Raw genomic sequence first — 26,785 nt, forward strand, 5'->3', positions numbered from 1 at the left:
CACTGAACAGGCTTGCCAGGGACTGGTCATGGCCCCTTGGCTGCCAGAGCTCCAGGAGCCTTTGGACAATGCTCTTCAGGCACAGGGTGGGATCATAGTGGTGTCCTGAGCAGAGACAGCAGCTGGACTTGATCTTTGCAGGTGCCTTCAGCTCTGGGTATTCCATGATTCCATGAACCCCACGGTGCCCTGTGCCAGGGGCACAGCACAGCTCACACGTGCTCCTGGCCTGTACAGCTGGGCCCATTCTGACACCTCAGCACAGCCTCACTGGCTCCCAAACACACGCCCCAAACATCAGTGCTTGGGAGGTGCTGCTCCCCTCACTGTCTCCCCTCTGAGCAGGGGGAAGGGCAATAGTAATTTATGTCTGGCCGAGCCCCATACATACATCTCCTTTCCCTAAGGGAGTCTGCTCTCATATTTAACCTCTTCATTCTGCTGGCACTGGAGTGGATGATGCAGCATGTGGAGAGGTGCAGGCACTTCCCTCTCCCCCTCCTCCTGGAATCTTCCTCTCACTTGTGGTCCTTGGGATTCACCCAACGTTTCTCAGGAAAAAAAAAAAAGAAGAAAAAAAAAAAAAGAGGACCTCTAGACAAGTATGCATTTAATAAGCAGTGAGACAAATAAGCTCCAGTTATCCCAGCAGAATTACAACACCAGAGAACAATTTTCTGCATTCCTCTGAAGGCCTGAAGGAACCCAATTGCCTGCTCTCAGGCTAAATAGGTACCAGACACCAAGTGCTCCATAAGCAAACAGAGCCCCCAAAGTGCAAAAATGAAATAAGTAAAAAGCTTCACATTACATATAAACCAGCCGTTTGCACCTTGTTATTAATGGTCTCAACTATGACCTTTACACCCTGCCTTGCTCAGAGTCATGGATCTATGAGGTTTGGCACCCTCACAACAATTCCAGGATGAGGAGCAGGGAATAAACTTGCCTAGCCAGGGCTGGAGAGATGCAGGAAGGGAACTGGCCTGTGACAAATCTGGATGGAGAACCACTCCAGGGCCATCTCTATTTGAATTTGTCCCCATAACCTCAGTGACCAAGGTGTCTGACAGCATGAAAAGTCCTCTGCCACAGACACACATGCACAAAAGCTACTAACAGGCATCTATTCCAAATTTCAAAAATGAAGGGCTCCCAGCATGGTAAATACCTATCAGAGATTACTCCCCAGAATTCTGATGTGATTTATAGCCCACATGAACTAGGGCTGCAATGAACAGACCTTGTTACCCTGAAATACTTATTAGTCTGAACTGCCTCACCTCCGCCACATAAAGCCTTGTGGAAAAGCTATTGCCATCCCAATGGCTGTAAAGTCACCACAGTCCTTGTTTCAAAGTTACATCACTATTCATCTTGTCCTAAGTAATAACTGTAATTTTGAATGTATATATACATACAGATGTATATGTGTACACACAGACACACAATTGATATGGTATTATTAAGGTATGGGTCAGGTGTCTGCTCCTAAGTGGCAAAGGAACACTTCCCAAAAACATGGACAATCCTGCACAGACAGCACTCCTTCCTAGGATTGCTGGCACTTCTAGAGACAGGAAGATTTTCATTACACAGCCTGCTGCCAGCTCTCCTTTCAGAACAAGCCCATCCCCTTTCTGTTACTGTTATGTCAAGGGAGGACAGTGAGAGAAAGCAGCTCTTGGGATGATACATGGGAGGCAGAGCTTCATTTATAACCCCACACAACTGCTGGAAAAGGTTCAACTTTAAAAAGCATTAGGCTGGTTACCTTATGGGCCCCTGCAGACCATGAAGTGAAATCACATGAACACAACAGGCCTATTAATCATCACAGTGATTCCAAGGTGAGAACAGCCCCAGTGACCAACTGGAAAAAAAGTTGAGAAAATTATATTCTAGTAGTTAGGTAACTCTAAAAACACTGGTAGTATCTTTCTGTAGGGCTTCCCTTTTGATTCCTTGATGAATTCGAACAGTTAACCTGGATTTAAGTCCAGTCAACAGAAATATACAGTGGAGAGCAAACAATGGCATTTCTACCTAAGCAAGTACGTTTTCCTTCAGAGTTATAAATAAACTACCTTCACACGAGATGCAGAGGTGACTTTCTGCTTCACAGAACTTGGTTTACAAGATAAAGAAAGATTTAAAAATAAGCAAAAAGAAAAATAATTAATTGTTCTTTTGCTCTAATGGGAGAGTGGAAATGGAAGTCACACCAATTACCTCAAACCACGTGGCTGCCACAGCCATCTTTTCACCTCTGCAGTAAACAAACCCTCAGGGCTGGTCTGCATGTGAAGCAAATCCTTTAAAGAGTTTTCCACATCTCCATTCTCTTCAAGTCCTCATAACAACACTGAACCTACTTTGGACTAACACCTGAAGGTTTAGGTCTCCCAACAGACTCCCCTGCAGATACCACAACACTGGGCAGTTTCAGAAGCCATCCTGTCTTTCAAAATGCCTTGTCTTGAAGAATAAAAGATGCACAGTTAAATCTAAATAAGTAATGTGAAATAGAGGAGTTTACCATCTCCTTGCGTAATGCAAGCTCATAAGATAAAGAAGAAACAAATCTTTGTTTGCACATTGTAATCTATATTTAACAGACACTTAAGAAGTCAACAAATTCAATGTATTAAGTAGCAACTTTTTAATAAAGAAAGCAGAACCATACTTTGCTGCTAACAAATATTTTGAAAAGGCTTATGAAATTAAATCTAAGCCAAGTATCTGGTGCATCTGCAGCTGAGAAGGAAGCATCAGTACTCCAAACACCTGCTCAGTTTGTGTATTCTCCTTTCTTAACAGAGGAAGTATGAGCTTCCAGTTGTCCAAGTGATTTAAAGAGCAATAAACTATTGCTCAACAAGAACTATTTTCTTAGATGATTACAGATTAAGGCCAAAGGAGAAATTCACATGTTAAGCACCATCAGCATGGAAGCCAGTCAAGGATATCAGTTTGAAGAGCCCACATTTCTTCCTTGGCTCCCACAACTGGGGGTCAGCCAACCACCAAGTGAGGCTCATAAGAATAAAATCAAACTATCATGGAAAATACACGTCAGTCACACCAGTCAGCTGATGCCAGGGGCTGGACAGCAGCAGGTCCCATAGTGAAGATGAAAGGTGAAAGAAGAGTCCCAAAGCACTGGAAGAAACAGAACACAACCATAAATTAGCTCAGTTTCCAAACCAACTTCCTTCTACAGACTCAAGGTATGAGCAAAAACCACCCTGTGTCTTGCCCTCAGGGCAACAGAATTCCAACCTCTTCACTGCTGATGCCATGAAACAGGCTTGTTGTAAACGTTAGACATTAATGAAGGCACACAGAAGAAGAAGAAGCCTCTGGAAGGCCCAGCTCCAGGCTCGTGCACTCACCCCTGGCGCAGGCCCTTCAGCTGGAGGCCAGAACACTGGGAGCACTCACTGGCCACAGCACCCGCAGCACCTGGGCAGAAACACGAGGGTTAGGATGGCATTCCTCCACACTACCACTGCCAGCTGCTCAGCACTGTGCCTTCAGGGCTCAACAGACCAGGGAGCAGAGGACAGTGGATTTTCAGAGAATCACAGAACTGTTTAGGTTGGAAGGGACCTTAAAGATCACCCAATTTTTTCAATATTCAGGCATAGATTATTTGCAGGTCACTGATCCAAATGGAACAGCCCATCCACCAAGACCAGCCTGTGCTTCCAGACGGGATCCATATTCTAGATGCCATCTAAACAGCTCCAGAAGTAAGATTAGGCTAAAACAAATCGTGCAAACTCCCCTGCACCTTCTCAACCCATCCCCCAGATATTCTGCTGGCACTCAGGTTATCCTTGTGCAAACCCTCATTTCATGAGTTAGCAACAACAGGGCTCATTTACTTTGAAAGTTTTACTTTGGCCCTCCTGGCTTCTATCATAACCTCAAATATTACATTAAAAAGGCTTTTAAAACATAACATTCACAGCAGTGTAGGTGCTTTTCCTTGCAGTGGGCTTCTTCCCTGCCTGTTAGCGTGTGGCACCCTCACATTAAGTGCATGAGTTAAGATGTAGATTAGCAAGGCAAAGAACCTTTGCCCTTGGCATCGACACTCAGCTCTGACAGGAAACTTCAGGCTTTTTTTTCCCTACCAAGTGTAGAACCACTCATTACACATTGGCAGGGAAGTGCACATCTCCAAACTATACACATTTTCTCTTAGATAAGCAAAAGACTCAAGTGTTTATAAATATGAAAAGTTCAGCAGCTGGCTAAAAAGTTAATTCTCCAGTCTCACTTAATGAGCTTTGGGGAAAGTTGTAGGGGGATTTGTTCTTAAAGTAAAGCAGAGTGTCACATAAAGCAGGACTTGCCAGACACGGCTCTGCTTTGCTCTATTTTCTGTCCCCAGATGGCTGCCACAGACAAAATAGCAAGGAATCCTCCAACAGGGAGCTAGGGAACAGCCAGAATGAAGAATGTTTTCTCCTAATCTTGCAATCATAAAAATTAGCCAATTTTTAATTTAAATCCCATGACTTCTTTCTTTGTTGTGAAAGTATCAAGCAACCCATATAAAACCACTTTGGAACAGGGACTGTCTTAGGATTTTGTCCAATTCCCTGAAAAATAAAGTTGTTTTCAGTAGGATACAGCAGGAACATTGCTGCACTATTTTTTCAGTACTTTAATAACAATTTACACTGGTCTATTCCAGTAATATAAAGTTCTGATGTAAAAAATGGGATTGATCTGCTTGGAATTGTCCAGAGAAGCTGTGGCTGCCCCATGCCTGGAAGTGCCCAAGGCCAGGCTGGATGGGCTTGGAGCACCCTGGGATAGTGGAAGGTGTCCCTGCCCCTGGGCAAGAGGTGGAACTGGATGGGCTTTAAGGTCCCTTCCCACCAAACCATTCTGTGACTCTGTGAAGGTATGTTCATTGTTTTCAGGAACTTTTGAGACCTTTTACAGTGCCTGCTATCACTCTGTATCACTGGTGTTCTTCTTGGTGTCTTTGTATTACAGAAGGAACTGTGCAACCTCACTTTTGCAAGATGATATACGTCCACTCAGTCTTCCATCTATGTAATGATTAAAAAATAAAAATTCATACTGAATGAAAAAACAATCAGAACCTTTTGTCTGCAATTTTGACAGAAGTTGTTTTATCTAGCAGCATATTTCAGCTTGTTCAGACAGTTCAGGTTATTGTCATTTGCATACCTTCCTCCCTTCTGTCACTTACTGCAGCTACTTCAGAAACAGAGCTGTCTGATGATCAAGAACAGTGATTCTCCAAGAGATCAGAAATCTGAGTGAAACAAACAGTGAGGCCCAGGGAGTACCTGCTGGTACTGCAGCCCCTGTGGATCTTCTGCCATGGCCTGTCCCACTGTCCTCACCAGCACCAACTCACACAGTTACCATGGAATCATAGAATAGTTTGGGTTGAAAGGGACCTTAAAGATCACCTAATTTCAGCACCTTGTCAAGGGCAGGGGCACCTTCCACCGTCTGAGGTTGCTCCAAGCCCCATCCAACCTGGCCTTGGACACTCCAGGGACTCGGCAGCCACAGGTGCTCTGGGCACCTTCATGGGCTCTCACTGCATCAGCAAACGCTCAAGGTTGTGCCAGCAGCAGTCCCCAGCACCTGCAGAGCCCCCGGGAGTGCAGGACAGCAGAAATCCCCGTGGCGCCGGCTCACAGCCGGGGCAGCCACAGCTTCTGCTGCCAGCGCTCCGGCCGCTGCTGGATCACACTGTATACACTGGAACTACTAAATGCTTCCTTGTGATTTTTGGCCACTTGGAATATTGTTAGCAATTTGCCAAGGTTTACCCTGTGATTTATTATAGAGGAAACAAACTCAAGCACTAACAAATGAAAATATGTAAACTCAGACTTTTCAAGTCCATAGAAAGGTATTCAACTTCTTAAACCCCGTCTGAGGCATTCAGCTTGCTGTGGATTCAACTGCTGGAAAAAGAGTTTGATTAAGAGGTAATGAAATGTAATCTAAGGAATCACTGCTTGGAGATTTACAGTGAAAAATTCCATATACACAATACTTTCCAATTGCCATTCCTAAAACTGTGTTCTAGGTTTCTGGAAATTCAAGAGTTGGAAACACATTTTGCATTGCTTTTATCTACAGCCAAAGCACTCCAGATATACCAGCTAGAACTTCATTATCTCAAATTATTATATTTAGTAAGTTAAAGAACAGTAAGATTAAAAATATTTGAAGTAATGAAATACATAGGAAAAAATAATTCTAAAAGCCTGAAGTACTGGAATTACTTGAAGATATAATGCTCAATATAACAAATAATAATTGCTTTATTAGAGTATGCTAAGTGGAAAGGCTGGTATCATTAAATACAAGATAATCTTCCATTTTTGGTATGAAAATTCAAGTAGATGCTACTACTACAGACCTCCAGAAGACAAGAGAGTATGTATAAAGTGTTAGCAGCCATCAAAGCACTATCTGTGGTAAAACTATTGAAGCAATCTATTAACTGAAACACAGAATCGCAGAATGGTTTGGGTTGGAAGGGACCTTTAAAGTCATCTAGTTGTAACACCCCTGTTTGTGAGCAATAAAAACAGAAATGTTACTTTGATGTTGAGTATCATTGTTTCTTACAAGTTCAAGAAACCCAGCAGAGAGAACTTCACCAAGCAATTCTTTGTTAGCATAACATTTGACCTTGTATCTCTTTGGAAATCATACAATTTTGCTAATGCAGCCCTCCCAGAATTAATCAAACAAATAGTTAGCCCCTAGTTACTATGAACCCAGCCAAATATGAGCAGCACTGAAATTTGTCACTGGCATGTCCAACTATGTTTTCCAGCATAAAGAGCAACACCACTGTGTGGAAATGAGGCCCCACTCTCCGACCTGCATGACTTGGACACTAGACTGGGCTCACCAGTAAAGCCAACACTCCTAGGAACAAAGTATTCTCAAAAAAGAAAGGCTTTCCTCCTGGGTCTCCATTACCTGTTGCATTAAACCAGCCAGGATGCAAATGTCTTTTACCCTTTATTTTGACTAGCAAAGCCAGAATAAATGATTCACTTAAGAGTTCAGAGCTCTTTATTTGCTACTCTGCTCTACTGCATGAGATCCACAGTTCAGTAAAGGCCGACCTTACTGCTTGGAGTAGTTTGAGAAGCTGGAGCTGGAAGCTGCCTATGCACTTTGTTTCTCAGCTTCCAGAATCCAGGGAAAGATGACAAGGTTACAGACAGCAGATGCTAACAAATAAGTAAGGAAAAGAAACCCTAAAAAGAGATATATAGCCACTGGCTGAGCTCCTGAAAGGTTAAGTGACAGCTAAACTCAGTTCTGAAGTCACCAGTTACTTTACCTGTTCTCATTCATTCCATTTACATCCTGCCGTGGGTTTTCAATGCTCACAGAGACCTGCTTCCTGCAGTTGAGTCTGCCTTTTACTCATTTTGCTCATAATCTCCAGCCAACAAATTTATTTTTGAGGCTCTCCTACTGTAGTTGTGCACTTCCACAAGGATAAAATCCATACTCACCACAGTGCTCTGTGGAAAAATTTCTCTGGTACTGAAATGCTGCTCTCTAACCATGACAGAGCAAATCAAAGCCATGGTATATAACAGTAATAGTTAGTCTCTTGTCAAAGTAAACATTTTGCCCAAATTTCAACATGTGTTTGTCACGACCAAGATTCTTATAAAAGCAGATAAAAAAATTTATGCTCCACAAGCATGAGATTGACTAGAGGCTACTTCACCCTGGACCTCAAAATTCCCCAAAACCCACAAGATACCTTAGCAAGCCCCATGATACACAGTACTTACAGCTTTTGCAAAAATGACCATCAGCTCAGGGAACTGGTGGGTTAGGAGGGCCAGCATGGCTGAAAAGGAACACAGGCCTGCTGTGAAATGGATGAAAAAGGGAAGTTCCTTCTGGGGGTAGACGGAAACTTCGTGAAATGCTGAAAGGAAGAAATGAAGAATGTTGACATTTGATAATCAAGAACTGCTTTCTGAATTATTTATGGCCTTGTAACTCATTTCTGAACTTTAAGAAGGAAAGACTCCTGCTGTACATCTTAGGTTCCAGTACTTCTTAAAAACTTTTCCCCTACATCACATGCTTGTTTTCATTATGAAGAGTCTTCACATATTTGTTTTCATTACTAATATTCTCTTCCCAGGCTTCTTTTTCACATGCACAGGCTTTATTTTTGAAGTATTTAATCAGGCTTAGTTTCTGGTACCTACTTTTCTAACAGGACAGAGGGAACACCAGTAAAGTTCACAAGCTGTCAAAATTACCCAAACCAACTAAACAGTTCAGGTGTTTTCAACTCTCTAGAGCTCTAATCCTGTTACCTGAAAAGAACAACACATCTCCACACCCCATAAGAAGCTGAGCAAATACAAAACAACCAGCATGCTGCATACACATGTATTTCCTAGTACTTCTTGAAGACTTCTGGTTGTAGACTACAGTAAATCTGTTCAGAGCAGCTGACAGAGCAGACCTCAAAGAAAACAGTGCCAGGACGGGGTTATAAATTCTGTACATAGCAGCTCCTTGCAATTTCCAATCTCTGGTAACAAAATCCAAAGCAGGTGATTAGCCAGGCTAAGGGTGGCATGTGGAGCTTTCAGCACTCACAACACTACTACTGGTCACTCGCTGAGGACTTGCTGGCTGAATTTGCAATTACTGGCTCTGGATACCTCCAGCTCTGATTTCTATCTAATGATTTGAGAAGATTTTTAAATGAAGAAAAAATAGTTTCTATAGACATAAGTAATCATAAAAGGACTGCCCTTCTTGACAAGCTGTTTTTAAAATCCAACAAAAACCTAAAATTGTAAATGAGCCTTTTTTCTTTTGTAAAATGAGAAAATACAATTGTATTCTTTCTTAAACTGAAGTCTGTGGAGGAAAAAGACACTTTACTCTCCCAGTTACTGCTTCTGAATGCTAACACATTAAAGCACCATTAGAAGAGTAAACCCAGCAAAAGTGTCTTCTGCTCTTGCAATTCATTAATGGCAAAGTGCTCAGGGTTTGTTGTGGTTTTAATGATATGATTTTGGAGCACAATTACATAGACTATTTGGAGATCCATGTCTAACATCCATCAGAGATGTTAATGGTACCCAGAGATTCATACCATATAGAAAGTCATTTCATTTCTAAAACATGGAGCAATATAATTTAGGAAAGTGTTTAAAAAATAGGAATTAATTCTTTTTGCAGTAGCTTTTCCTACACTGGGAAATTAAAACCAAATTCAAGATAGGTAAAGACAACTAAAGCTAATTCTATATGTTCACAGACATTTGAGAAGTGTTACTCATCAGACCAATCCAGGTTTTTTGAATCATTGATTTGGTCAACATTATTTTAAATAGATAATTTTTTTAAAAATTAAGTGTCAAGATTTCTCAAAGAAGTACTGCAATAAAAGTGTTAAGATGATTTTATTTATAGGTAGTTCTATATTTAAAACAAAACAGGAATGCGTGAGTGATCCTGTTGAAATATCTGCATGTGTTGGTGTTTAATTATGCTGGGAAGTCTACAATTTAGGGTTAGTTGCTAACCAAGGAATTCCTTGTGCAATATCCTGCATAAGTGAGAAATGAGTAATTTAAAGCAGTCTGGGGGCAAATTTAAATTACACATTTTAAATATAACTTCAGGCTTTTAAATAGAAACACGTCTGTGCAGTTTTCCTTTCCACAGCTGTGGTCTCTCTAGGGCTGCTGGTGCTTTTGCAGTAGCCCTTTCCAGTCCCAGGAGAATTGTTTCTTCAAGATATAGAAGTTCAACTCCCAAAGGAATTCAATTAAGATGTATAATTAACAGCTCAATTCTAATCTAAATTAATGCTATTTTCCTAAATATCATGAGTACAGGCAGTAATGATATAGTCTATTTGTAGAAAAAACATGTAGGCTCATCATTGCATAAAGTAACCTTGAAGCAAAGAGCAGTTGGATAAGACTTACTTTTCAGTATCAAATATTAGTATAAATCCATAGAAATACATGTAGGAAAAGTTCCAGGAGGCAGCCAGCAGGTCAATACACACCACTGAATTAATGACAGAAAGCAATCCATGTTCTATGAAGCTACAGATTACCCAAAGATTCTTTGTAAGATCACAGACAGGTTTTACTGGATACCCAATGCAGAACTGGAACCACGGACTGATTGCTTGCTACAACAGCAATCAAATCCATGAATTCTTTCAAAAGCAATTTTTAACAAATGGTCAACTTTGTTATTCTCAAGGCTGGCCAGACTCAGTCGCAATGTACCACACACAGATTTAATCTCTGAAGGACTTAGGTTATTACTGCATCAAGCTGACATTTACCACACACACAAGTCAAGCGCTTCAAGATCTGCTGGAAGGGACATCAACAAATAGCTGAATCCCCTTCACAGGAAGCTCAAACTAAAAAAATCACAGTAAGGTAAATACAAAATACCACAAACTGAACACGTCCTTAGCCTGTGTTTTATTATCATTACTGCTTAGAAACCACTTACTTGGCAACAGTTCTCTGTCTGCTGTTTCTGTGCAGCTCGGGTAGGGATAGAAAAGATGTCCTTTCTCTAATGGGTATGGGATCATCCTAAATGCTGCAAAAAGGGTGAGTGACATTAGATCTGAATCTGATCAGGCAACCAGCTTCTCACAAAGAGAACCAATCATGTCTGAGAGGGGTAAAGGCAGAGAGACTAGTCTACTGTACAGAAAAGAATAAAAGGAGATACTTACTGCCTTCCCATGTGCAGTGCAGCAGATTGAGAGCCCCTTCTATCCTCTTCCAGTGCTGGAGGTGAAAAAAAGCATATGCTACTGCCTCACTGTCCCCTCGCTTCAGAATGTGCTCTGGAGGCAGCACTAGGCTCTTCATCTCTAGTAAATACTGAAAGGAAAAATGGAAAGTACACCTGGTTACATGGAACGTTCCAAAACCTTTGATTGTGAACCACAATTGATCATTTTAGGCATAACTGAGTGCAGAAGGGGCCAGGGCCAGCTTCTGTCACACAGCAGCCAGGCTGCACTAAGTGAGAAATGAAAAGCAGCAAAACACACTGCCTGTGTATATGACTCTTAAATTAGGCTTTCACACACACAAAAAAAAAAAATCAAGAAAAAACATACAGCTTCAGTAAGACAAATAAAAATACATTCTTGTGGAACAGATATTAAGTATAATGCTGCAGGTGCAACACCAATGAGGGACAAATTTAGGCTGATAAAAAACCCCAAACCAGCAGTATTTTTGCTCATTACTTCATCACTAAAAGTTTCAATGTAGGTGGCTGAGGACTTGTGAGTTCTGAAGTATGAGCAGCAAACCTGAGAGTGTCAGCGTGCTAACTAAAAGAATAATAAACCAAACCCAGGAAAATCTTTCATGTGGTCTTACTGGGCTACCACAAAGTATCTTTAATTTCAGATTTTTTCAATTTCAGCCCTCTTCCTCCATCAGCAGAAAATATGATGCTCAGAGGGGTCAAAGAACACAAGGATTAATCATTTCCTATTTCTTTGCAACACAGAACATGCAATTTTTTTAACATACCACGTTTTCTCATGGTACATTAAGAAAGTCAGGTATTCATTTGAACTTAGCTTTTAAAAACAGATGACTATTTTTACAAGAATGAAATGACAATTTCAGCTCTAGTATTTACCTGTGAGCTGTCCTCTCCTACCATATAGTGTCTCATTCAATAACAGCCAAACTTAATCCACATCTTTGATCAATGTAGCTGGCAATTCCTTGTAGTGTCCCCCAAAGTGTAAGAATGCAGCTAACTCACCGATTTATTTCAGCAGATGCCACAAACTATGAGATTATTTACTAATCCAGTTTGAGGACTTAACTTTTCCCATTCAGACTCTTCAAGGAATGTAGGAGGGGTTGTGCCCCAGCCAAATAAAGCACATTTGCTGCCTGGCTAGGTTCTTCTCTCAGTGCCTTGGGCCTGCACTCTGGAGGGTAATATTCTTGCTAATCCTCTCTAATCCTCTTCAATTTTTTTTTTTTTAACACAGTAAAGGATCACTCACACAGCACTGCTGTGGGAAAATGGTCTCAAATATCTGACCCCTGACCCAGTCCTCATGCTCTCCACAGTGCCCAGTTTTCCATTATGCTAACTGGGAATATAAACCCAGCACTGGTGGTGAAGCTCCACTGCAAGTATTGCCACAACACACCAATGCTCTCCCTGAGCCCATGTTACCACATAAACAGAAAAATTCCAGTCTGGCAGGTTTTCACATCTATGTTTATGCATAAAACAGGGAAGGTGTCAGTACTGAAGGTGTCTCAGTACTGAACTGAAGGTTTTGAAGTCTTTATACACAATAAAAATCTCTAAGTTATTCAGAAGATGACTGCAAAAGACTGTTTCATAAAGTACCACAATGCAGTTAAAGATTTCTAATTTGAAATAGCTTAAGAGGACCACTTTTCTAGCTGGTTCTAACTTTCCAAACAAACCTCAACCTTATAAAAGCAGGACAAAGAGAAACAATTTATTCTCCTTATGCAAAATGTTATGAACAAAGACAATCACTTTCATCCAACATGTGAACAGAGGGATTTCCTGCTTTACATACTCATTTTTAGTCTGTGGGATAGAACAGAGTAGAAATTCAAAGATCAGATTTTCTTCTCCCTCTGTGACCCACTGGGCAAGTTGCTTCATTTCTCTGCCCTTATTCACTTGTTTGCTCTGACCATAAACATTTCAGAGTTCTAAACAGCCTGCACCAGTAAAATTCTGCTTTGTCATCTAACCAATTGGTGCCTCAAGGCAATGTTGTTGTAAAAAACCCATGAAGAATGGATAGATGTACAATTAGAAGAGAAAATCAAGTTACTGAAACCTGGAATCAGTTTCTGCATGTGTCTGCAGAGCTACAGACCATATTTTAACAACAGCCTGTTTGAAATTATCTCTAACTTCTTTAAAAAGGTATATGAGACTCCAGAAGCAACTGGAGGATACCCAAAACAAAAGAACTTTTAGATAATGATAATGCATTATAATCTTCTGCCCCTAAAGGCAGAGGCTAAAGAAAAATCTGTCTGAGACTGTCTGAAATGAACTTGCTACGCTCTTGATCAGTCATGCAAAGAAGCAGCAATTTCTCCCAGCAATTAGCTTCCTCAGTGCACATTCTATTGGATTGGACAGGCAGACAGAACGGAGCGGCCGGATCATTCCAGCCTCCCCAGCAGCAGCCACTGGGGCTCCATCATCATTTGCAGAGGATTAGACCCTGCACTGAGCCAGCCTCCTGCTTCAAGGTTCACACTGAAAGCATCCCTAGTACAGTAAAAAGCAATGCAAGACTCTATTTTCACCCAATGTTCTGTGCAATCTGTGTTTTGATGCCAGACATTAAATTACAGCCTGTGGTGATACAGACTCCTAATCTTGTTTACACGTGGATGAAGAAACTAAGTGACTGCAGATCTTTCAATAACCATGGAGCCATGGTTGGAAGCCCAGCAGAATAAAGGGGTTTGGAATAGTAGAGTGATTATTGTTTGGAGAACTTAATTTGGCTTTAGGGACTTGGAAGCAGGGTCCTGGAATGAGATATCTTTAAGGTCCCTTCCAACACAAACCATTCTGGGATTATTTTATGACTTTAAATATCTACATTTATATTTATTAATGTCCACCCTTATTGAGAGTGAAGGGCCTTCAGTAATACATTATTGGAATTTCCAATGAGTTAGGAAATTTGAAGTTTAAATTCTTGTGCAAAAAACCCTGTTTGAACATCAACCATTATTTTAAAAAAAAATCTGGCCATAAAATATTTATTATATAAATACTAATGTTTTTAACAACTCTATAGCAGTAGTTATAACCAAATTCAAGAAAATATGGGGCTAGAAAGGCTCCAGTAACAAAATTACATTATAATATGGTATTTTTCAGAACACATTACAAGTGGTTCAGTAGGAAATAAAATACTTTTACCTTTGGAACATGAGGGTTAAATTCCACAGCTCTGTGAATTGCTTCCACAGCATTAATTTCTGCTGTACTAAGTCCTCTCCTGGAGGCAGTTTCTGGGGAGAACCTGAAGGGAAAAACCAACCTTGAACAAAAGTAATAAATAATAAATGCTAACCAGGTGTTTATTTGCACTGCAAGCTTAGAGTTCATTAAAAATTGGCTGATTTATCAAGAAAGATAAACAAACCCCTCTAGGAGAAAAATGTTCATGTCAAGTCAGGTATCTTGACTGCTACCCATGACATATGACACATGAAAATTCATGTTGATCCTGACTTTCAGCTCCCTGTTACAGCATCACCTGCTGGGAGGTGGAGCTGGGCTCAGACCACGGTGACACGCCAGCATCAACTACCACAAATATCCAAAACACAAATCCCAAGCAAAACACTGAAAACAGAATTTACACAAAAGCACTTGGCCAATACCTGGGCTTGTGAAAAACATCCTCCCCTGTACTAACTTTATGGATGCTTAAAAGTAGTTTTCAATTGTATTTTATTACACACACGAATATATGTATATATAAATACACTCAACTTGCTCTCAGAAATGTAACTGCTACATAATTAGGCATAACCAGGGATGTAAAAAAGACTAAAAAATTTAAATAATCCTTTAATGGAAGCAAAGATTTCTTTACAGATTAGAAGTAATTTTAAAACATAAAGGATTTAGACCTTTTTCCTTCATATTTTACATCAGAACCCAAGATATAGGAACCAACCGTTATTTTCACACATGTCCTCGCTTACCTTTCTGAAACAGCTCTGGCTTTTAGCAGAGCTGCTGTGTAACATATTGCTGCTGATTTGGGAAGACTGATATCTGTGATAAAATAAAATAATTAAGCTGTAAGATTCTAAGGCAATACAAACATTTTAAACCCACATCCTTTGAGTTAAAGACTTTTCCTTGGGTATGGGAGACAATGAATTTGACATCTGGAACATTTTAGCTGTGATTAGAAACTTTGAATTTCTTTTTTCTGACAGTCACCAGTCAGTCTCAGATTGAAAACTCAAAGCTGTATTCAGGTGATAGTCACCTTTTGTTTCTAAATGTACCAACACACTGAAACTGAATCCAAAGAGAAATGTGCATCTAAATACACTCAAGAACAGAATGTACTTCCTGCATTAACCCACAAAGATTTAAAGTAAGCTCTGATCTTTACTTAATTTTGCAACTGTACATTAACACAGTTCTGTACAATACTGAGAGACTGACCAGAAGCTGACTCCAAAAAATTACGTTACAGACAGGTAGATGAATTTCAACAAAAACGCGATTTCCGTTCTTCTGCGGTTCCATGGGGGAAAATTCTGTTAGTTGTAGCTTTGTAGCATATCTGAAGCCAAGTTTGAGCTGACAATTACAGATTAGAAGGTTAGCACTCCACACTGCAAGTTTACTTTAAAAGCAGACAAAGTCTGGGGTCTAATTCCCAAGTACCACATTGTGTATAATCAGATGGTTCTTGCTTTTTTCGTAAATCCCATCCTGGGCCTGTCCATCACTTACTACAAGCCTGGCTGCTGTGTCAAGCCAAACACAGGGGTGCTGCAGGGAGTTTGAAGCTTGTACTCATTTTTCCAGATACTCAGAAAAAAATCAGCAATGCTTTCTTAATAAAGTGTCACAATTCCTGGTGTTAACAGAAGGAAGCACTGGGCAAAGTGCAAATGGTTTTCATAAATCAAAAACAATCCACCCAGAAGAGGATCAAGGAATGGGAGCAGGGTGCTAGGCTGGCCATGTACAAGTGGCACAGGATTTGGGAAAAAATATCATACTTTTGATTCCCTGAGGTGATAAAGAATTGACATTGAGAGAACTCAACAACTTCTGACAATAACTGTCATAAAATACTGCTATGTCCCTCCATTCCAAAGGTGATTTAAGGCCCTACTTTGACAGCAGCCTTTTGTACACTCATGAAGTGGGCACTATCCAGGTGGCAAAACTGACGGCAATCAAAAATAAGTATATACTTTATTAACATTTATTTAGACTTACACAATATGCAAAACCTACTAATCAAGACAGAAAGTGAACACAAGCTACAGCATTCGATGCACACCACTGATCTCTGGCAGCAGCATGTTTGCACACTGCTAATCTCTGACAAGCAACCTCAGTATTACAGAAGCACAAGGCCAAGCCTGGAAGATGACAAAAGGGAAAACTACCTTTTCCAGCTTATTTACATCAATTACTTATAGGGCTATGTGCCAGCTGAAAAAGGCTGATGAATTTAGGCATATCCAGGGATGTAGAAGAGATTAATTAAAATAATCCTTGAATTGAAGCAAGGATTTCTTTACAGATTAGCAGTAACTTAGAAACACAAAAAGTAATTCATATGCAATTTAGTTTGCCTAAATTTGACCTCAGCAGTCAAAAGGAGAACATGACCTGCACTCTGCAAGCACCTATTTGTTACTGATGAAGGGAGTCTGTTCACCTTGCTGAGATCATGGTCACTCCTGCCTGTGGACAGACATCCCCTGCCTACCTCACTTATTCTCTTACTCAAAAACACACACATTTTCCAACAGGCATCACTTACCATCATACTTGGCTAAAACTGCCTGGACATCTGCATAAGCCTGTAACTCCAGAAGGGCCTCTAGGAGGTTTTCATGGATATTCAGCATACTGAGAAGTGGAAACTCTTTCATCAACTGCAAATCAGTAAAGAGAAATAAATTACATGTAGAATTGCAGCTGAATCACTGAAATACTTAATAGAAATCAGTACAATAATCTAGGGCTTTTTAATGTCCTTTTGTCTCAGAGAGTTAGAGACTGGCATGAAAGCAGCATGAAAAGAACTGCATCATTTCATAAAATCACAGAATGGTTTGGGTGGGAAGCAATCAAAGCCCATCTCATTCCAGCCCCCTGCCATAGCAGAAGGGCAGGGACATCTCCTACAAGATCAGGTTACACATAGCCCCATTCAATCATGTGCAAACTCAGGGGGAAATAATTCAATGAGATTAATTATGATGCCTAGAAATGAACTTCAACCCATCAATTAGAACAATGTGATTGAAAACAATTGTTAACTCAGGGATTTTTTACTTTTACTTACATCTCTCATCATTTTTACTGCTTCTCGTATTCTTCCAAGTTTCCTGGCACACATAGCTAGTCTCCTTTTCACATAGACCAATACATTGGTGTCTCTTCCTGAGTACAAGGACAAAAAGTATTAGTCTATCAGTTTCAATCCTTACCTCTCCTAATTATAACTTTATTTTTACACTTCTGCTCACACAAACCCAGGAGTTCATGTGATTCAAAGTCCTTACTCAGCTGTGCTTCATGCTGGGGGCTCTGGGAATGGCAGTTCTGAGATTTTCTGTAAATCATTTCTCCTGCTTTCAGAGCCTGCTTGAAATATTTCTCAGCATCCACAATAGTTGTTGCTTCTTCCTCAGCCAGGAGGACATATGCAGTAGCACAACTGAAATAAAAGAAATAACAAGACAACATAGCAAAGCAGATGACAGTTGTGGGTGAAATTCTTTGGTTTATGCTACAGAGTATTTTTAATTCCCTTACAGGAGTGGCATCTGTGAATTCCAAATACAGTTCTACCAAGATACCATCCCTGAAATACATGATCTTATATCCAATCAAGACTACTCCATACGTGAATATGATTTCTCACTGGTTATTGCCACTAAAACAGTGATTTAAGGAAAAAAGCTGCACAAAAGATGTTTTTAGTAGAAGAGTTCAATATTTCAGGGCAATTTACAGCCCCATGTGCAATTCCCAGTCTGAAGAGTCCCCCTTAAGCATTCAGAACTTTGCTGTAAGTGAATTATTAGATTAAGAAACTGATAGTGTGCTCAGTATCCTTCCACTTAATCCTTCACACCAGAAATACAGCAACTGAATGTACAAACTTACTCATTGTTCAACTCCAGAGCTTGATACGCTGCTTTAATCCGGGCCTGCGGGTTCCTCTCTCGCCACGCTTTCTGCATAACTGTAGAAAACACATGGAAAGGCTGTGAGGGACATGGACACCTGTGAAAGACCTGGCAGCCAGCAGAGGCAACACTGGCTGCTTGGAGCCAGCTCTAATTCACATTCCCTTCCAGTCTGAAAATTCCTGTTTGCTGTATGATTGTTATAAGGAAGAAAAAACATGTGTTTGAGTTTCAGCCTGTTCCTACCACAAGCATCAAATTCTTGCAACAGCTCGTTACAGCTCAAATTTAGTTTAAGAAAGCAACACCACCAGGAAGATTCCTCACTGACCATTTCAGAACTCCTACATGGAGCACAGACACAGCTTACATAACCAAGCAGATGTAAAATTTCCAAATTGCTACAGATTTTTGGAAACGTTTCCCAAGACTTGTTGAAAGCTTGGCAGGAGCAATTGTTAAACACAGGTTCTTGCACAGACCTGCAAGGAACTTTAATTTAAGCTTTCAAACAGAACTTCAAAGGAAACAGTGATGGAGTAAGTGGTGTCTTGCACAGGTAGAGTTTTATACTTAAATATTAAGCAGCTGTGGCTGCCCCTGTATCCCTGGAAGTGTCCAAGGCTAGGCTGGACATTGGGGCTTGGAGCACCTGGGATAGTGGAAGGTGTCCCTGCCATGGCAGGGGGTGGAGCTGGATGAGCTTTAAGGTCCCTTCCAGCCCTAAATATTCTGGGATTCTGTTCCATGATTATTTTTTGACAACTGTCAGATCATGAAGGGTTAATAATTTATTTTTAAATTTACAAAGCACACTTGAGTGGTATCACAAGGCAAAGCCAATTCAAGATATACATTTATCAGCTAATTTGGTTTGGGAACAAGTAAAAAGGGTGAAATCTATTCAGAAGTGTCCTTTGAACTACAACTTGAATTCAAAATTATTTCAATGCAATGACTCTAAACCCATCCTACCATGCTTCCATTTGGTAGAACTGGAAAACACAAACTGAAAACCAACTTCTAGGAAAGCAACACATTCAGAGGTACCATTTTCTATACAGGATTATTAACTTTCACACTAAAAGCCAGTCCTGAAAGAACTCGAAAACCTTACATTCATGGAGTTCTATATCTGGCCTATCTCAAGGACGATAAGAAAACTGAAGAATCTATACATGTTTCTTTTGGAACAAAACCTCCTGCTGTCCAGCAAGAATAACGTGGAAAAATATTTGAGTTTTCTTTCGGAAACAAAATATTAGTCTTGGCTCAGCAAGCGAGACAATTCACTCCCTTTTCTGAAATAAAAACACATCTTTCATATCAAACATGTCACAGCCAGCTGACAAGGAACACCTCTGGAATGTGACAAATTGACAATAATTCACACCCACTCTGACAATAACCAGGTAAAGAACATTTTCCGCACTAAACATGTGGAACACAAGGAAAAAAAATCTGGAGACTGCACTATTCATTACTAAGGTTTAAATGAGACCACATTTTGGCTGTTGAGAATATAATCCAGGTTTGCAATATTGTGTTAATCATTTGAAATGTGTGAGATCTTTAAAAAATATCACGACTGTGACAGCACTAAAGTTGTAGAGAATGCACAACGTAAAACAACATCTTTCCACTAAATTTCACTAAACACTAAATTTCAAGGGGCTTGGAGCAGCCTGGTCTAGTGGAAGGTGTCCTTGCCCATGGCAGGGGGTGGAACTGGATGGGCTTTAAGGCCCCTCCCAACACTAACCACTCTATGATCCTCTACATCTATTAAACTTCTTTGGTAGTTGAGAAAGGCTGTAGTTTCATGAAATATTTGACAATAACTTGCACTACTTTCAAATTCACTAAAACCACACCCTTGACCCGGTCCAACACTTCCACACGTTACACACACATCAGTACCTGTGTCTGAAGGCCGGAGGGCATCCGTGTCACACGTGAAAAAGGTCTGATGATCTTGAGCAGACAAATTCATGTCATAGTAAGTAAGAGGTTCCTTCCCAGTCACCCACATGTATCTAAAACAACAGATTTCAGTAAGAAGCACTCCTAGCAATTAGCAATGCTAATATCAAGGTGATATCTAATGTGCCTAGTGCAGAAAATCTGTAATAAAAGACTAAAACTACTAACACAAAGTTTCAAGTACTACTGTTCAATAACCTGTAAAGTTCTAAACAACTTGGGAACTGGCTTCCTAGAAAGCAGCTTTTCCCATGAAGTAACACTAGGAGACTCACAATATAGTCTAATAAAAGAGAATTTAGATTGAGAATCACTGTCACAACCTCTGAATAAAGTTTTTTTTCCTATTTTACTCTCAAAAAGCCCTGATGTTACAGTAATATTTTTGTTCTTAACATTGAAACTGCTGAAGCTTGGCTGGGTGCCTTTAAAGCACAGGATTGGTATCAATCACCCCTATAATCTTGCAGGTCTCCAGCTGTCTCCTGACATTACCAGTGCAAGCTCTGTGAAGAAGTCATGTGCATGCCCCCGATTAAATTTAAAAATATGTAGTGGAAAGTAAGAAAATTAATACCTGCTATACTCTGCCCCTCTGAAAAGATTGAGAGGATTTCGCCACACTTTGCACTCTAAGGAATAACAAAATAAAAGTATTTTTTAAATTAAAAGCACAGGAAATATTACCTTGACATTATAATGCAGTAATGCAAATCAGTTGTGTTTTCAAAACCTGCTTTAATTTTATTATTAAGCAATCATCATCTTCATAAACTTCTGCTATTCCATAAATATTTTTGCTCCCCAGCATTGCTGGGGTACAAAAGCACAGAGTGAGAAGATTAAGCAACGCATGTACACTCATGCAACATTTATCTTTAGAACAGTAAATAACTAATGTTACTGAAACAGTTTTAGCTAAATGTATAACATTTTCTAAATCATATCTTCAACAATGAATAGTTTAGAGTGAAAAACCATTATTATTTAGTTTATTTTTAGCACTACTAACAAAACACTTCGCAAGATGTAGGATTTGTCCATTTTGTACAAGCATTTTAAAGCCATTAAAAGACACCTCAAAACTTAAGGAAAGCTCCTGGGACACATCAGGAATCACCTGGCATGTTCTGCCTGCTGGTCTCATTCTCCCCGGCCAAGAAGGCTGCTGGAGCTGGGGGGCTGCTCTCTGCACCCCCGATGAGGGGCCTCAAATGGCTCACAGAAACCTGCTCAATGAAAGATGTGCCATATTTTCGGAAGTGCCACCACTCAAACACCTGTCACAGGAGAAAAAAGCACCAGAAAGCTCCTTAAGTGACACCCTCCCAGCAAAGATGAGGGACGAAGAGCGTTCACAGCGAGTCCATCCCCTTGCCAATGATCAGGGATGGAACTTATCTCCACACAGAGTAACACCAATAATCTAGTTTGGCCTGCCCTGTCATGCAGGATCACCCACAGAACATGAAAGAGATTGGAAAAAAACCAGCATAATTTTAGTCAAATGTTATGTTCCTCCCTCCCAAAGTCATTAGGGTAACTCCGAAACCCTTTCAGAAGTAGCTGTATAGGGAAACTGTGAACAGAGGCAAAAAACCATTATACCTTCTTTTCTGGTGAGGATATTTCAAGCTGCAGCCCTACCTGCAGTACCAAATTTGTAGTATTCAACACAGGTGTATTTTTTTCATTTCACAAAAATAATCTACAAGAATAAAGGATAAAATGGCCCATTAAACTGAGATGTTCTGCTAACCAGAAAGAGAGAGGCTAACAAAGAGATAAGGCTAAGTTAACAGCAATGACAGTCACTTAGCAGAAATTCTGGGCCAAAAATATTACCATCTCTTTTTGAAGCTATTAAAATACCTGCATATCACAAGTCCTCAAGGACTACAGCAAACTGTCAGCCCTGGACCAGCCTGGGTCCTGTGCCTGGTCTGCTCTCTCTGGTGAGCAGTGACAGGTCCCAGGGAGCAGCTGGAGCTGTGCAGGGCAGGTAAATCATTCTAGTATTCCACACTTGTTATCTTCTCAGACTCATACAGTCCCAACATACAACACAACAAAAGAGCTGCAACAATACATCAGAGAAGTTCCTTCCCAGCACAAAGGCACCCTCTAGAGTCTGATATTCACTCCCTTTACCCCTCATAAAGTCATCTGAGAGGTGCGAAAGTTGTTAAAAAAAAAAAAGAAGTGGACTACTTACAAATATCAGTCCAGATATAAAAGATGAAGTTACTGTCAGGGCAAAGTAGAATTTTGGAGTCAAAGTGCTTAAGAACATGGTCACTGTTAAGAGAAACAAAACCAAAGACTTAATAAGTAGAACTGAAAAAGATAAATAGCTTGTCTATTAAAGAATGCCAAATATCATGCAAATGCATAGTACACTATAGCCCTAGCAGCTTTATAATGCTACACTGTTAGGGGAATCCTCACCACGTATTATTTTGTTTGTATCTACCTGTGACAGCCAATTCTTATATCCCACCAAAAAAAAAAACCACTGTACATTTCTAGACAGAGCATCTTATGGTTTTACCCATACAGTGGCTGGTGAAGCACAAGAAGCCTATTTAATACATTAATTCACTCTAAGACAAAATTATCCTGTTCTCATGCAAGTTTATATTCAGTGCTAACACACATTTTCCCACAGACCTCTTCCTCCTGCTATCAAGAGCAAAATGCAGAGAATGCAGTTATCCAGCGGTGCTCTGACCATGGTTTGGACTCAAACTGCACATCAGCCTTGTCACCTGCCACCAGAGCAGGCTGGACAGGGACAGGGCAGGGCTCCACCCTGACAGAGCCCCAGGTGGGAGCACGCGGCAGCACTGGGGCAGTGCCTCGGCTGCTTTCAGCTGCCCCAGCACTGCCCGGTCCTCGGCCGTGTCCCTAACCCTGGGGTTAGGTGACAAGCTCAGTGTGCCACCGAGTGCAGGTGGGATGCATGACCTGCCTGTAGGCAGAGCTGGGACAGACTCACAGAATCAGAATATCAATTAGTTTGGAAATGACCTTATTGAATCCAACCTGTGACCAATCCCCATCTTGCCAACAAGACCAGAGCACTGAGTGCCAGGTCCAGTTCTTCCCTTACCACGATGGGTGCGGACTCCACCACCTCCCTGGGCAGCCCATTCCAAAGCCTGACCACCCTTTTCATGAAGAAATTCCCCCTGATGTCCGACCTGAACTTCCCCTGGCACAGCTGGAGGTCCTGTCCTGTTCCCTGGAGCACAGCCCGACCCCCCGGCTGTCCCCTCCTGTCGGGAGTTGTGCAGAGCCACAATGGCCCCCCTGAGCCTCCTTTTCTCCAGGCTGAACCCCTTCCTCAGACGCTCTTGAGGCTCCAGACCCGTTTCCTTCTCTGGACAGACTCCAGCCCCTTAACGTTCCTCCTGAACGGGTCCCAGACGCGGGCACGGCAGGTGCGGAGCCGCCCGCCGGTGCGCGGCACAGCGGGACAGTCTCCGACTGGTGCCGCTGGACTGCCGACACAGCCCGGACACAGCTGGGGACTCCACGGGCAGGGCCTGCCTCCCCCCGGCGCGCCGTCCCCCCCTGCCGCCCTCACCGGCCGCCAGGCCGTCCCGGAGCCGCACCGGCACCCGCAGCACCGCGTACAGGAGACCGAGCCCGGCGGCCGCGGCCAGGAGCCCGCGGGCCCAGGGTGTCGCAGCCCGCCGCCGCAGCTGCTCCCAGCGCCGGAACGCCGAGGCCGCCCCGGGGCACGGCGGCCCCCGGCCGCTCGCACCGCCGCCGCTGCCGCTGCCCTCCGCCATCACCGCTGGCGGGGCACGCCGGGACAGGGGCGGGACAGCACCGGGGCGGGGCTCCGCCAGCGCGGGCAGCCCGTTCCCAGACCCCGTCGCTGCTGCTGCAGGGCGAAACGCGGACCGATCGTCTCCCACACCACAGCCGGGATGCCCGGAGGCTCCGGGGCGCGGCAGGTCCGCCATCGCCGTGCTCCCGGGAGTGAAAAACCTGCCCGTTCCTGCGATGGTGCCAGCACGGCGTCTGCCCGCAGCTAATATGGCGGCAGTCGCGCTTCCGGTCTGCGGCTCCCGGCCGTCTCAGCCCACGGGGCACGCCGGGATGACCAGGGCGGGGCTCGCGTGGGCAGCCTGTTCGTCGAGTCGATCACCACTGCTCCTCCCAAGCATATCCCACACGATGACGGGGAGCCCCGGCGGCTCCGGGAGGCGGCGGTTCTGTCAGCCGGTACCGCGAGAAGCCACCCGTTTCTACGATGGCAGCCGCGCGGCGTCTGCCCGCAGTTAAGATGGGGCCACCAGCGCGTTCGGTCCGCCGCCCGGCGCTCCCAGCATGCACTGCGTGGGGCCGGGCACACAGCTGCCAAGATGGCGGACCTGGAGGAGCGGGTGTCGGATGAGGAGAAGGTAAAGGAAGGGGATGGCCGCCTCTCCGCTGTGGGTCTGCGCCGCTGCCCCCGGGAGAGCACTAGATGGGGAGCGGCGGGCAAGCTCGCCTAGAGCCGGTGTACCGGCCTGCGAGTGCTTCGGGGTGGGCGGGCTCCCGAGACCACCGGGCCGTCGCCGCCCGGCTGAAGGACCGGCTATTCCTTACCAGCACTTTGCCTTCCGAATTCCTCATTGCCTTCCGAGTTCCTCATTGCCTTTCGATTTCATTATTGCCTCGATGCAGCTGATGCGTCTCGGCCAGTCGTTTAGGATGAAAATGAACATAGTCTCAACCTAAACCAGGGGAGGTGTAGGTTGGACATCAGGAGGAGCTTCTTAACAGAAAAGGCAATTAGACATCGGCAGGGGCTGCCCGGGGATGTGGTGGTGTCCCCATCCCTGGTCAAGGAAGGACTGGACGTGGCACCCAGTGCTCTGGTCTTTTTGACAAGGTGGGAGACAGTCACAGCTGGATTGCTTGGTGATCTTGAAGGTCTTTCCCAACCAAAATGATTTTGTGAAAATGTATTTTCTTCACTACTTTTCCCAACTCAGCAAAGTAACCAGCGTGTCTGTAAAGTGCTTTGCGATCTCCTCACTTCCTAAACACCCTCTGTGTTGTTGCATTTTCTGCTCACCCCAGCTGCTGACAAGGACTGCGATGTAGATCCTGAGAATTATACTGGATAGAAAGACTAAGTCAGAGCAAATAGAGCCGTAATTATTTTAGGAAAGGGGGAGATGAGCAGTTTGTTCTTCTTGTGTAGGAATGTGGAGAAAGTTACATACTGCAAGTTCTCTGCTAGGTAATACACTGTTGTCTGTGCACAGTAGTTTAAAAATGCACTGTTACTCTTCCTTACATCATACAAATCTTACAGTTAATGCTGGCCTTGTTTCTTAACATTCTGGAGGAGTTGTTCAGGTTCATGGATCTTCAGGGATCCTATAAGTCCAGCTGTTGCTTTCATTTTTCCCTTAAACTGCAATTTCAGGTTCATTTCAGTGGCATCATTTGTGAAACAAGCAGGGCTTCAGAGATGCAGTTCACCTATCAGTCAGTATTTTAGGTGATGTTGTTTGAAATAAGTATTCCAGAGCAGAATTGATATAGGCCTTTAGAACATACAATTTCAATTAACTCACACAGGCAGAGAAGGATAACCTCAAGGGAGGATCTGAAAGAGAAACATGCAGCAAGGAATTACTGTAGCATGTGACTATTCCGATGCGCCTAGAACTTTATATATGTTATTTTTTTAATTTTGAGTTTAGCGGTACTTTAAAGTAAAGCAAAAAACCCAAATACGTCAATTGAGCAACAGAATTAATTCCTTCCATCCTCCAAGCTTCACTCTTTTATTTTCTTTGGGCATATTTCAGGTAAGAGATTAATTTCTCAGACGGGCTGGGAGAGCTGGGGGTGTCCAGTCCAGAGAAGAGAAGGCTCCAGGGAGACTTTAGATCCCCTTCCAGCACCTAAAGGGGCACCAAGAGAGCTGGGGATGGACTGGGGATAAGGCCTGGAGTGACAGGACACAGGGAATGGGCCCCACTGCCAGAGGGCATGGATGGATGGGAGATTGGGAATTAGGAATTGTTCCCTGGCAGGGTGGGCAGGCCCTGGATCCCTGGCAGTGCCCAAGGCCAGGCTGGACACTGGGGCTGGGAGCACCTGGGACAGTGGGAGGTGTCCCTGCCATGGCAGGGGGGACACTGGAGGAGCTTTAAGGTCCTTTCCAACCCAACCAGTCTGTGATTCTGTGATTTTCTTGTAAGTTCCTCTGAAATCTCCTGTTTTGCTCAAGTTCATTCTGCTGCTGTTTTGCCAGTTTAAACTAACAGCTGAGCAGCTTCCCTTCCTCTCAGACACTTTCCCCATTTTAGAAGCAGGAAGTTGATGCTGCAGAGCTGAAATGACACCTGAAATGGCCCCAGGGGCCAGGAAATGGGGCAGATTGCAGAAAGTCCTATTTTGGTGTTTCTGCAGAGGAGCATCCTGACACCGCCCTCCAATCAACCGGCTCCGAAAACCAACAACCATTCAAGTGCTTGACATTTCAAATTAATCACTCCCCAGCCTGTTTCCTGCTCGCCTGATTTCAATAGTTTGGCTGAAATGTCTTCTATTTTATTGATCAATTACACAAGATACTGTCTTTTTAATGTTTTCTTTGTATTGCTTAATTTCTTCAGGCACTAATAATATATATCTATTTTTCAAAATCATTGCTAATTTGGAAGATAGTCTATTTTTATCTGAAGCTCAGTCCAGTTAAGGCAGAGTGTTACTTGATCCTGGAATAAGGCAATTACCTTTTGTTTGGAAAGATATTTATT

At 42.6% G+C, this 26,785-nt stretch overlaps 2 protein-coding genes across 4 annotated transcripts in view; one reads left to right on the forward strand and one right to left on the reverse strand.

The window, feature by feature from the left end:
• ST7L (suppression of tumorigenicity 7 like) lies at positions 1 to 24,281 on the reverse strand. 3 transcript variants are annotated; one of them, XM_030965600.1, is made up of 16 exons: positions 23,599 to 24,281; positions 22,225 to 22,307; positions 21,130 to 21,289; positions 20,587 to 20,641; positions 19,947 to 20,062; positions 18,004 to 18,082; positions 17,397 to 17,551; positions 17,177 to 17,274; positions 16,649 to 16,763; positions 14,832 to 14,904; positions 14,038 to 14,140; positions 10,796 to 10,946; positions 10,564 to 10,656; positions 7,839 to 7,978; positions 3,396 to 3,465; positions 1 to 3,162 (listed from the first exon to the last, which is right to left on the reverse strand). In XM_030965600.1, exons 1-15 carry the CDS (start codon positions 23,981 to 23,983, stop codon positions 3,412 to 3,414), a joined length of 1,860 nt encoding a protein of 619 aa, XP_030821460.1. In that variant the 5' UTR covers positions 23,984 to 24,281; the 3' UTR covers positions 1 to 3,162; positions 3,396 to 3,411. The 3 variants fall into 3 exon arrangements, with proteins under 3 accessions (XP_030821460.1, XP_030821462.1, XP_030821461.1); XM_030965602.1 differs by having other exon boundaries at positions 21,130 to 21,238; positions 23,599 to 23,726; XM_030965601.1 differs by having other exon boundaries at positions 2 to 3,162; positions 23,627 to 23,759.
• Positions 24,134 to 26,785, forward strand: part of CAPZA1 (capping actin protein of muscle Z-line subunit alpha 1) — a 10,560-nt gene continuing 7,908 nt past the window's right edge. Inside the window, exon 1 of the mRNA XM_030965603.1 lies at positions 24,134 to 24,424. Within this exon, the coding sequence (XP_030821463.1) occupies positions 24,386 to 24,424 (39 nt within the window). The 5' untranslated portion in view covers positions 24,134 to 24,385. The remainder of the gene's footprint in view (positions 24,425 to 26,785) is intronic.

The sequence above is a fragment of the Camarhynchus parvulus genome, chromosome 26, assembly GCF_901933205.1.
Source record: "Camarhynchus parvulus chromosome 26, STF_HiC, whole genome shotgun sequence".
Classification (NCBI taxonomy): Eukaryota; Metazoa; Chordata; class Aves; order Passeriformes; family Thraupidae; genus Camarhynchus; species Camarhynchus parvulus.